The 13,118-nt window shown below is 39.1% G+C and overlaps 1 protein-coding gene across 1 annotated transcript in view; it reads right to left on the bottom strand.

Moving 5' to 3' along the window:
• Positions 1–8,489: 8,489 nt before the first annotated feature.
• The window catches only part of Dthd1 (death domain containing 1), a 63,475-nt gene continuing 58,846 nt past the window's right edge, over positions 8,490–13,118 (bottom strand). The window contains exon 10 of the mRNA XM_004867674.3: positions 8,490–9,682. Coding sequence (XP_004867731.1) covers positions 9,360–9,682 — 323 coding nt within the window. The 3' untranslated portion in view covers positions 8,490–9,359. The remainder of the gene's footprint in view (positions 9,683–13,118) is intronic.

Raw genomic sequence — 13,118 nt, 5'->3', positions numbered from 1 at the left:
GGAAGGGTAGAGGGGTTAAAGGGAGAGCAGGGGAATGGGGAAAAAAGTAAGAACCAGGAGAGATTATGTAAAGGTGCAAATTTCCAATGATGAATGTCATTATATTATATACCTAAAATGTACCAATAAAATTAATTTTTAAAAATTTAAAACTGTTCATGAAGGCTTTGCTACAGAATAATAATATCAAATAAAAAACAAATATTGCACAAAAGTAAAATGACTTGCCAAAAACTAAAAATCTCAAACATTTAACTAATGTTTAACATATGGTACATAAATAAAAATAGAGAAAAAAACATAAATGAAGAGAAGTCAAGGATAATATTTAGGAAATAAGTGCATAGAAATAATACTATAAAAATGAACATGCCTTTTTATTTGGTCCTATTATTTTCCTCATGGGAAAAACTTTTGAATAGACTTCTGAGTTTTGCACAAAAGAAAGCACTCAGCAGCCTAGCCTAACTACCACAGAGAACTGTGTAGTCATGACCAGTTTTCAAGAATGGGAATGTCTAAATTAATGACTCAGGTTCTAGAAAATATCTCATGCTCAAAGTCATCTATTGTGGGTGGATTAAAACTGTCACAAGCCCTCATGCAGAGTCAACAAATAACTCAATTAGTGTGTATGGAAAAATTAAAATTATTCAGGAATTACCTTGAAAAGAAGACAATAGAAAGTACTGGTATATAGAAAGAAGCTTAGCATAGCAATACAGTAGTATAATCATTCATCACTTCTTTTCTTTTGCTTTGTTCTTTTTGACTGAACATACTTTTGAACTTTACCATCATATTTTCCTGTTTTATAAAAGCAAATTATTCTTGAAATTAATGACTCAAAGTTACCCACCCACGGTTCATTCATTTTCTATGGATCTTCTGTTTTTGAGATGGGCTCTCACACCTGCCCAGGCTGGTGCAGGCTCCTGTGCTCCAATGTCTCCTGCTTAGTGACCTAAAGTAGCACATATTCTTATGTGCATGAGTCGGGCATATTTAGTCAGTCCTTTGCTCAGGATCAGTCTCAGAAGACGGCACTGCAGGTGTCCTCAGCTGCCTCTGTCACTAGGGACACGTATCAAGCTCCACCAGACTGTTGCCAAAATCTATCTCTTTGTAGCTGCAGGACTGATGTCCCCATTGTTTTGCTGAGTGCCATTTTCTGGGAGCTATACTCAAAACCAGAGGGGCCGCCTGGATAACATTTCTGACCTGGAATTCCCTTCATGCAGGAAATCCTGAGCGTCATTTTAGAATTCTGCCTACCACAGAACCCTATGGGTTAGAGAGAATATAGGCTTTGGGGTTAAAAAAGCAAGGGTTTGACAACATAACTGTACCACCTGATTTATAATAGGCATTTAATTAATATTAGTTGATTTAGTTATGAATGAATGAGTGAAAAAAGGAATGAACTTAACATTTCAAAATTTATTGTGTTACGAAGAAGAAAGGAAAAAAATAACATCAAATTAAAGGGTGCTATGAGAATGAAATGAAATTATACATAAAAAAATCCTTGGTATGTAGATGACGCTCAATAAATTAGGACCTATTAGTAATATTTTATGGTGCCATGATATGTGGTTTTGCTACTCCAGTCACAACTTCTAATGTTTCCATTTGCTAGAGCCATCCACTGCCCACCCCTAGCAATAATTCCAATCTTTCCACAGTGCTTCGTTTTGCCTGAGAGAGCCCACAGCTGAGCTTTTCCTAACACTAACGTCTGATAGCTTCAGTAGTCAACAGAGTATGTTCTTCATTATGCTTGGACAATTAATTTTATCAACCAGGATAATGGGAAGTTATAACAACAAATATGTTTTCAATATTTTCATGCTAATATCACAAATAGGCTGTGGATCTCGCCCATGTACCCAAACCTAGGCTAATGAAGCACCCCTCATTGGAACATTGCTGGTCTCATGACAGAGAGAAAAAGAAACACAGTGGAGAACACTCAATGATTCTTAAAGCTTCTACTCAAATACTGTATAGCCCTCATATTTCACTGCACACTTTGAAACATGTGTCCTAGCATGACATCAATGGAGCAGGGATAATCCACCCACAAGGAAGAGCAGCAAATATGTTAACACATCAACCACATTTTAGCACTCTTTCTTAGATATTCAACTATTTTCACTTGTGTTACTCAGTTTTTGCTGTTGTCTGTTGAGGTTTGTTTACTTTATGTTCAGTGACTGTTCTATTGCCATCACACTTGTTGGTTTATGTATTTTGAAATGTGTTGTATAAAAAGAAATACCCAGTTTTATTTAGAATGTATTTCACAAAATATATCACTCTAAAACCTATATTTTGAAAAAGTCACCTGATTATTTTGAAGATAATAATCCTAATTCAGAAATGCATTTTCGATATATGTTAGACACTTTTATTTATTGACAAACCATGGCAACACCCTATTCAAAACATTTCAGAAATTAGAAGGTAATTTTTTAGAAATAAGGTCAATGAATATTATTTATTGGAAAATGAAGCAAATTAAAAGTATATTTATTTCATATAGCTATCAGAAGTTCATACTTGCACTTGCTATTTCAAGACTCCGTAATTTAAAAATTACAGAGTTCCAGTAATCAATAATATATCACATTACCATTTAAATTATTTTGATGAAAGAGAAGATACAACATAAAGACTTCTATAAATGCAGCAATCAGTATATACTGTTTCTTATTAAATCAGAATTAGATATTTCAGAATATTAGAACATAAATTCTAGAAAATAATGTAATTTTACATCAATAATATATTTATTCCTCTCCCCAAAAGTAGCTTTTTTTTTTTACAGTGTCGTGCAAATAGATCGTTTACTACATAAAGAAATTTCTTTGTAAGGTCTTACTATGTGTTCATTTTACTTAAGACACAGACGCCCCCTTGTGGTGAAATCTGGACATTTGCCTTGATTATTTCTAAAGAACGGTTTGGGTTTCTCTGTCACAGGCAGGGCCTTTCAGGCGAAGCAGGTCTTGGGTCACTTCCAGTTTTGATGCTCTCAGCATATGTACAAATGTCCCCAAATAAGTCTTAAAAGAATATATTTTATTACCGTGCATTTAAATTTTTTAGCACACAAATACAATGGAGTATTTTATTCATTAGAATGAAATGATGAAAATATTAATTCACGGTATGTAGATATGTGTACAGTGAACTGCAGTTTATCTTTGATTATGGCAGGCTCTTCTCATTTCCTAAATCTAAATTCCTTTTCCAATGAGAGGCTGGGGGGAGTGTTTCTCCTCAACAGCTCCAACCCCTGCCTCAGGCACACACCCCACCCTGCTTGCTTTGTCTCAGGATCTTTCTAAAACAAAAATGTTTGTATTCAGCAGAGCACAGAACTGTCTCTGTCACATTTTCTTCTGTTACTCTAGGTCCAGAGCTAACCATAAAAAATAAAAATAAAAACTGAGAGGGTGCTCTGGACAGGAAGTAGAACACAGTAGGCAATTTCTTTTCATTCCTTGGATGTAAACATGACTCGAGGCCTTCACTGACCATACAGACTCCTTGGATCCATAGCCAAAGATTTCGATTTAGAAGGTTCTGTTTTGGTCCTGCCATACCACCCGTTTCGTACTTCTTTTGGTCCATTTGACTAGAAAAAATTATTCTTAAGCCTGGCTGCATTTGAAGAACTTTATGATTCTTAATCCCAAAGCCCACTCCAGATTAATTCAATCAGAATTTCCCAGAAAGTATCCAGGAATCTCCTGGGGATTCTAATAGGCAGCTAATCAGAGAAGTGTTGGGTTGAACATGGGAGGGTCATCTAGGTGGCTCGATCATGGAGAGACCATGAGGCACATGCTGGAAATTCAGCAAAGATGAGTTTACTGACTCACTGCCATGGGAGAAAAGGAGCACCTGAGGAATGGTGGGTGTCTCACTGAACAAAGGCAAAGTCAGAGGTATTTTAGTGCATGGGGTTAAGGTGGGGCTGAATGTTTCAAGGGGATCAAAGCAAACTGTGGAGAAAGGGTTCATATCAAGTCTGCCCTGCAAAGTGGATCTGGAGTCTGATTTCCTAGGAAGCAATCTCGTCCAAATTATTGTGCAGTGTTGTATCCAGAAACCCTGTATCTGAGGTCCGGTACCTGGCGTGTAAATTGAGAATGCTTTTCTATGTCAAAGTGATTTCCATCTTCCAGGCCGGAAAGGGACATTTCTTTCTTTCTGATATGATTTCAAACAGCAAAGTTTCTGATAGTCCATGACTTTGGTGGAGAGGGTTTCTCAGTATGTCTAAAAGCAGTGGCCACTCAAAGAAGTGGCACTTCAGAGCTGCACTGTGTTCTTGGGGAAACACTCATTCCTCTTAACTTTCCGGGGGCTTTGTCTGTTATTCCAGCCTGATTCATGGCAAGACAAATTTTTATAATCTGAACTAATTTTCTGTCTTTTCAAACACAGGTTCAGAAAAAAGCAAAAGCAAGGCCCCAGGGTTGCTTCTAGAAGAAAGATGAAGCCACATCTGAGGGTCCAGATATCACGTTAGTGCACAGATATTGCACTGATCCCAAGGTGCTGGAAGAGAACAAACATGTAAGGGGTTGGGGAAGCAACCAAGAGGTAGAAAGATGGAAATAGAGAGAAAAAGAATTTTGAAAATAAACATTTGGTTTCTGACCCAGAAGTTTTCTCACCTCTACTATAAGGATAACAAACAGCGAGCACCATTGAGAGTTCTACATTAACCAGAAAACCTCAAAGAGCACGAGTACCATGCTGGCCTTTGTGCGTATGCACTTAAGAGACTACTTATTTCCAGAAAATAAGAACCATAGTAGATAAACAAATCATTTTATATGCTAGGAAATAAGTGTGGGGGTGGCTGGCATTGAAAGAGACAGAGGCAAAGGGTTAAGTGATGCGGCGCCTGTCCAAATGTGCAGAGAACACAGGGGAATTCTGAAAAGATGTGATCACAAAAGCCACGCTTGGCTAAACTACAGGGGAACTCCCAGTCTGCGTCAGTGTGATTTTGACCTCACTCAGCATTTCCCTCAGCAGCTGCATGATTGCCCTTCTCATTTCAAAGTGCTTGACTTTGTACCTGAGATCAACTTTTCTTTCTATGCCTCAGCTCTGGCCCCCTTGCTGAGAACCTTTCTGGCCAAGTCGTCAGACAATTTCCAACACAGATTGCAAATGCTGGTGCAGTGGGACAATTTAAGCTGGGCTCTAGGACTTGTAATGGTCTAAATTTCCCTTAGTTTCTCTTGCCTGCGCTCTCTCTCTCCCTCAAGTCCTACTTCCAGGGAAAAGTTGAATAGTGGTTCTTGACACCCTCCCTTTGCCTCCCACTCTCATGAGCAGAACTGTGTGGAAGGAATTTTACTTGTCACGTAGCTGAGGAGCGTTTGGTGGGCAGAGGTCAGAAACGCCGAATAGCCTAAAATTCAGGAGGCAGCCAAAAACGTCCCACTGAGAAACATGGAGTCTCAACAAAAGAACTTTCCCCACAAAATTTAGCTGTCTTGAAAACTGGATTATGATATCCTATGAAGCTTGCTTATGTTACTTGTTAAGATATTTCTACCTTAAAGTATTTCAGATAATTCAGTCTGATATTACGTATGTGTTCATTTAAACTACATTTTATAGATTAGCTGCTCTGATCAAGAATTTACACTCCAGATATAATAAGAATTTAATTAAGAAGACTGTTTTAATACCATAGGTCTTGTTAAAGTAATAAATGTTACGACTATTTTACTTATGAAATTGAATGTTTAATAATTAACAAAGTCATGATGGTAAAGAGTTTTAGCGAAATTGGTGTGATTTGAGATACAAAGATTCCCTTTTAAGTTTTACCTTAAAAGGGAAGACAGAAATACAGGGGAACCACAAAGAATATTACGGTTATGCTGGGCAAGAAAGCTAGTACTATCTCTAGACCTGAAGACACAAAAGGAATGCTAGCTCTTGCTTACCCCCTGGCTGGCATACAATAGGCACCTCAGCAATCATGTCCAAGACTTAATTATTAAATGATCCTGAATATGCCACAATGTGTAACTAATGATGGCAATCTATTATACAACTTGTAGGTAGCACCTGGAAGAAATGAAACTGTTCACAAAAAGGCATAGAAAGAACATTCATAATAGCATGGTGTATGATAGCCTCAAAATGGAATCCACTCAAATCAAATGCCCAACTGCAGTGTAATAGATATGTAATTTTCAGTATATGCAGATAATGAAATATTATACAATAACAAGAATGAGTACCACAATGTCACATGACAGTAGAGGTGAACTTCAACAGAACAAAGTTGAATAAAAAGAGACTACCCAGGTATGATGGTACACACCTGTAATCCTAGCACTCTAAGAGACTAAAGCAAGAGGACAACAAGTTAAAACCCAGCCAGAGAAACTTAGCAACTTTGCAAGGCCCTGTCTCAAAATAAAAAATAAAGAAAGTGATGGGGATATGGCTCAGTGAGAAGGCCCTGTGTTCAATTCCCTGTACTACCAAAAAAAAAAAAAAAGAAAAAAGAAAAAAAAAAGAACTGTCATACTAGAAAATATATAAGTTGCTAAGAGCATAAGAAAGAAATGCAGAGATATAGAGGCAGGGTTTCTGTAAGAAACATATTATCTATTCAAATTTGCAAAATTAAGTTTTATCTTAAAAGGGAAGTCAGATATAGGGGAACCATAAAGGATAGTAAAGTTACTCTGAGCAAGAAAGCTAGTGCTACCTCTAGATCTGAAGACACAAAAGGAAAACCAGCTGTCAAAACCCAGAAGATAGTGGCCCACTGGGGGCTACTCTAGAGGAGTAGTAATAACCTTGGGTGAGGCACACAGCCTGGCCATGGTGAGCATGGACAAAAGACAGGGACAGCATTGACTTACTCTCTTCCCTCCTTCTGGTCTCCTGCTGGGGTTCCCCATTAGCCAAAAGCAGTAAGAAGCCAAGGGCCTCATCTTTGATGGGACCCATACAGGTCAGTCATCCCAATAGAATGCAGGTATGCAAGACTGGGAAGTTGTGCGGGTGTCCAGGGGCAGAGGAACAGCGCATATCAGACTGATTGCTTCAGTTACCTAAAGGAGAAAAGTTACTGAAGAGTCGATCAGTTGTTGTCTTTATATATTTTTGCCTTGTTGAACTATTGTAATGACGTATGCAATTTGATGCTGGGAAAATGTGTCCATGTGTATGAAAAGCTGTGTGTGTGTGTGTGTGTGTGTGTGTGTGTCTGTCCACTTGTTTGCCTATAAGAATACGTATGTGAATGTGGGAGAAGAGCAGGAATGGGGCATGTGACAAAGAGTGTCCTTGTGAGAACATAGGTGTGCAGGTGAAGGTGTACCGGAAATTCATAAGGTGTGCTTCTGTGTGTATGTCTGAGGGGTGTGTGTGGTGTTGGGCATATGTGAGTAGGAGATGTGAGAGTGCACGATGTGCGAGACACTGTTTGCAAGAGGATGTGTGAGAGGGTACAAGTAGATCTGAGGCTGCATCTGTGTGCAAGGTGTGTGGAAGTGGAAAAGTGTGTACACGTGAAAGGTGGAAGCAGGGTGTACAGGAGGGGTGTATGAGTGGGTGTGAGGCTGTGAGGTAAATTATTTGCACGTGTGCTTGAGAGTGTGTTTGTGAGAGGTGTGTGGAGGGGATCTGTGCATGTGTGTGTTTGCATGAGTGAGTGTATATACAGGGAAACAAAGGAGATTGTGTGAGTGAGAAGACAGGCAAGTGAGGCAATGCGTGTTAGATGAATACATACTAGCGTGTGTGTATATGTGAGCATTTCTGTACATCTATGTATGTGTAAATAAAATATTTCCTTCCAAAAGAAAGAAAAAATTGGAAGAGAATACATCAAAATATTCATAATAGTAATTTTCAGTGGCAGAATAAAAGTCAAATTTTATTTTATTTGCTTTTTATTTTCCTTGTAATCAGAAAAATAATCAGTATTTTAGTCTGTATTCTTCATTCCAAGAACACATGAAAATACACATTCTATCTTTTGAGTAACAAGAAAAAATAAAAATCTTGACTAGTAAAATGTTTCTTTTTCAAAATGTGTTTGGAAATTAGGATATCCTTTTTCGATACATAACCAAATATATAGCCAAGTCCCTGGTTAATTTGTAGATGAAAAGCTTGTCTTTAAATTTGAAAGTCATCAAAATGCTTAATTTTTCTGGTAATTTTATTCATTTCTAGGTATTTGAAAATTGAAACTGATTGCTACTGATGTTTGCAAACCAAGGTCATGTTGATTTTGCATTAATGAACTGGTTAAGGTAATGTCTCATTGCTATCAAACTGCTCTAGATTGTCAAAGTGCTTTAGGTTTTCCAGACTCAGTGCTTGCACTAAACAGGGATTATCAGTGGACAGAGGGTTTTAGCAAATGCTTTTTGTTTGTGTTTTTCTACAGGTTTATTTTATTTTTTTTAATTTTTTTCTTTTTTGGCACCGGAGATCAAACTCAGGACCTTGGGCTTTCGAGGCAGGTGCGGTGCCACTGAGCTAAATCACCAGCCCCTCTACAGGTTTATTTTTAATGATGAGCATACAAGCCTTATGTAATAAGGTTTCTGTTAACTGACTACAAAACACATTGCTTTTGAAGTAGAAAGAGGCCTTGAATTTTTTTTTTTTTGTACTGGGGATCAAACTCTAATCCTCGCGCTTGCAACACAGGTGGTGGAACCACTGAGCTGAATCCCCGGCCCCGAGGCCTTGAATTCTTACACTTTATTTTCTCTGTACTCCTTCATTTCACTAATAGCAAAATATGAAAATTTCCCTACCCCAACCTATATTTTTGTAAAACAGAAGTTTGCGGCAGTTGGTGGCTGAAATATTCTGAGCCTTTCTGTTTCTTTAAAGTGAGTTGATGTCACTAACATCAGCCTGATTTATTTTATGTTTTTATCTGTAGCTCCCATGGTACCTACGTAACTTGAACTGGATTTTTGGTCTGTGGATAACTAGTTTAGTTTCATGTTGATGACAATTAAAAAGTGACTCTGTGCATCATAGTCTTAGAAAGCAAGATTGACTATTAAAATGTAAATGGGGAAAACTGTATTGCAAATGCTATCAGGCCTGGCTGAAACCCAAGGTAGTCAAGATTAACAGAATACATGCCACTCAGCAGTGAGAGGTGCTCACACCCTTGTCTTGTCTGATTACTGCTTCTCCCTTGTTTCAAATATCTATCAAATAGACTCATTTCAATCAGTGTTACTTGAAAACTGCTTGATACAAGTTGACAGAAACCATCTTTATAACCCATAAACGTTTTCCTAGGGCAAAAAAGAAGAGTCACCTAGTTTTTACTCCCCTGCCATATCAAACCACTGCTGGGGTTCAGTGAATACTTTATTTTCCCACTTGAATTTGAGCTCTTCTGCAAGGTCACTCCTGCCCATCTTGCGGAGATGACGAACTAGGAGGCGAAGTTTGTCAGTGGAAGTTGGAAGTGATTTTTTCCAGAAGCAAAGAAGTTCATGGATCTGTTCTGTGAGGTTGTCGGGGTGCTTGAGTTTGATGAGCTGCATGGTGCTGCGGCGTAGAGGGAGGGATGAGGTAAGGGCCTCCGTGCCTTCTTCAGAGAGCTCGTCTGCCAGCCAATGAAGCAAGTTATCCCAAAGGGCTTCTGTGGGCACATGCAGAATACCCAGGGTTAGGACCTTTGCTTGGGGAGGTGCTGAACTAACCCTCCACATCTTGGTATCAGAAATCACTTGGCCTCTGTCTGCCCTCTGTCAAAGACATGAGACCAGCTAAGTGGACAGTGAGAGCCTTTGGGTCCAACCTCTGCTGGGATCATCTCCTAGGTGTGTGGCAACTGTTGCAGAGGATTAGAAATGTGTCTCAAATTTCAGTATACCTGAGAACCAAGAGGACTTGATAAAATGGCTTTCAGACCGCAGCCCACATAGTCTAATTGAGTAGGACTAGAGAGGAGCAAAAGTTGGCATTTTTTTTTTGGTACCAGGTATCAAACTTGGGACCTTGCTGCTTGTGAGACAGGCAGTAGAACCACTGAGCTAAATCCCCAGTCCTGAAGTTGGCATTTTTAATGAGCTCCCAAAGGATGTTGCTGCTGGGGTTCCCAGTCATCCTCTAACTAGCGCTGTGTCAGAGGAAGTTTTGTAGGTTCAAAAAGATGCTTGCCTTTATTAGCACTACTGAAGTGCTTATATTATACCAGAAGCTAGGCAGTGCTCACAGTCCTCACTCAGCCAACACACACACACACACACACACACACACACACACACACACACACACACGCACATGAGAAGCCCCAGTACCCAAAGAGGGTCCTTTACATCAGCATCCCCACTAGGCTTCTGGAATACTTACACTTGCAGACATCACCTCTGAATGTGTCCTGTATGCTCAATGTAGCCTTTCCCTTAGCCTGAGACTCCTGTCTACCTGCTAATCTCATGATATCACCAGACTGAACCCTGAAATTACTAGCAACCCATTTTTCTCTCAGCTCTTCTGCTTGCTTGTGAATGTTAAAGCCTAGATACTGATAACCAAATGTTCCCACCTGCAGATCATAGGGTTATCTTATACTCTCCATCACCAGGGAGGTGGCTCCAGCTGACTTGATCTGGTCTGGATGCCACTGCACACTCCAGATGAGGTTGGGCTCACTGTAATTTCATTATAATGGTAAAAATACACCCCCCTGTTCCATGACAGATCTAACAATACCCAAAGTAGGGAATAAAAGAGGCAGCACCCTGATTCCTGGAGATGTCCTCCTTCTCAGTGAAAAACTGATGACAGCACACATACCACACCCACCCCCAACTCAGGCCTAGTAAAGACCCAAACTCCAGATCTGCAGGAACAAAGTCCCTTTAAAGCATGAGCCCACTTGCCCCATTCATTGGCTATTTAATAAAATTTACTCCCTATTCTCAAAGCTCTTTTGTATTTGTGAATGGCACTGAGTAGAAGAACCTGCAAATTGATAACTGATTCCATTTTGCTGTTGTTCATTTTTATAAATGAGATTAACCACTCTGAGAAAAACCTCTATTCCCTACAGTCTACAACTTTTTATTTCCCAACCCTACATGGCATGACAGCCATTTTTTTCATAGCATGTTCACCCCTGCACCAGCTTCCCTGGTTTTGTTTGAACAAAAAGTTCTATGTCTGCCCACGGTTATTCAATGACCCCTTCCATCTATCTGCTCATGTAAATCACACTCTGATTTACATTATAAGCCATTTTTCTGGGAAGGGTACTTAGGAAAAGAAGCTAACAGAACCTTGTTGGCTTTTGAATGAACATTGGGCTATCATTATTTAATGCATTTATTTTGAAATCTATGCTTGGTTGGTCTTCTCCTCCCCATCTATAGCATCCATCTCCTGCCATGGGTAGGCACCTTTATTAGCCACCCTACTGATAATCTTTCTCTTTGAATCACATGATTCCTTCATCTTATCAATTTCAGTGACCCCTCTTTTTTTTTTTTTTTTTGGTACCGGGGATCGAACTCAGGTCCTTGCACTCGCAAGGCAGGCGACAGAACCACTGAGCTAAATCTCCGGCCCAACCCCTCTTGTGACACTAGAAACTGACTTTCAGAGCCAATTCTTATGTTTTATCATCAGCCAGAATTATTCCACCTCCATGGCCTCAGCTTTTCAATGTTATCACTAAATCTTACTTTATAAATTACCATGGCTTCTGTTTCTTTGCTCCTTCATAATATGCTCTTTGCCCCATCCTTAATACAGTAATTCCTCAGATACCCTGTAACCATTCAGTTACCTTGCAACATACCACCCACCTCTGTCCCAGCACTGCTCCCAATGATCAACGTTGGTCTTAAGACCAATTTAAAGCATTTTTTCCTCTTTAGCTTTCATTTCTCTCAATTTGTCAACCCTAATCCTGCCACTCTAATACTGTACTGAAGTGAAAATATGAAAATATGCTGAATGTGACCAATAAACACTATACAATGTTATACCTTTTAGGCCAGCAGTAGTTTATAAATCCACTAAAAATTCTTTTCTAAGCTCAATTTAAAATTTTCCATAGGAATGGCTCAAAACTTTTGTCCTATATTTAAGCCTCGGTCTTATTCTCATTCTATTTCATTCAGCCAGTGTCTGTTTCTTTTACTTTACCCAAGATCCTTTTCCCCGAGTTCTCCCTGCCTCGTTTTCAGCTTAAAATCATTTTCTTACAAAGTCTCCCTCAGAGACTCCTGTGTCTTCTGGAGTCCATCTCTAGTGTTTTTCACGAAGTATTTTACCTTCATGCCTGTCTTTTAATCTTTCCTCACTGCAGATTTCTTCTGTGCTTCTTAAGAATACTAGTCACTTCTTTCCCAGCTTCTACCACTATGCTAAGCTACTGGGCTAAGTCTTCCCCCTTTTAACCATAAAATCTCTTAATAACCAATATAAGCATGAATCCTCAAGTTCCCCACTAGTGACTGACGACATATACCTTTGCTTTAAGGTTCTATGCCTTCTTGTAAAAGTCAAGCTTTTCTTCCTATCCTATTAGACCTCTTAATTACTACTTACAGCAAATGAATGTTAGCCTGTATCTTCTCTGACTTCCACAAAGCATTTCACTTACTGTTTTAGATTCCATGGCCTCTTCTTGTTCTCTTCTTCCCTCCCCTGCCCTTTGTTAACTCTCTGCCTCTTGATGCTACTGAATTACTGCTTTCTATCTCAGGCCTCTTGTATTGCTGATCTTTCTGCTTGGAGAACTCAATACCTCTTACTTTGTGAGACGTGTCCTCCACATCAAATGTCCCAGATCGACTATATCTTTTCATCTTTTCTTTGTTTCTCTAAATCTTGGTATAGTATTCGCAATATTCATTTTCTCTTCATCTCTACCAAGGCATATTATAGTTCATATAAATGCCATATTTCTAAAATTCAAATTCAAAGGCCTCACCTCTGGCCTTTCCTTCTCTCTATCTCATTTGCCTTCACTCTACTCACTCTCTTAGTCAATGTAATCACTCATCTGAGTAAGCTACAATGCAATATTATTCACACTTCTGAAACCTCATTTCTTTTTATTTTGA

This window comes from Heterocephalus glaber, unplaced genomic scaffold (assembly GCF_053883595.1).
Source record: "Heterocephalus glaber isolate CG9 unplaced genomic scaffold, H.glaber_assembly_v1.0 deba00001509, whole genome shotgun sequence".
NCBI lineage: Eukaryota > Metazoa > Chordata > Mammalia > Rodentia > Bathyergidae > Heterocephalus > Heterocephalus glaber.
This window is presented reverse-complemented; position numbering and strand designations above follow the sequence as displayed.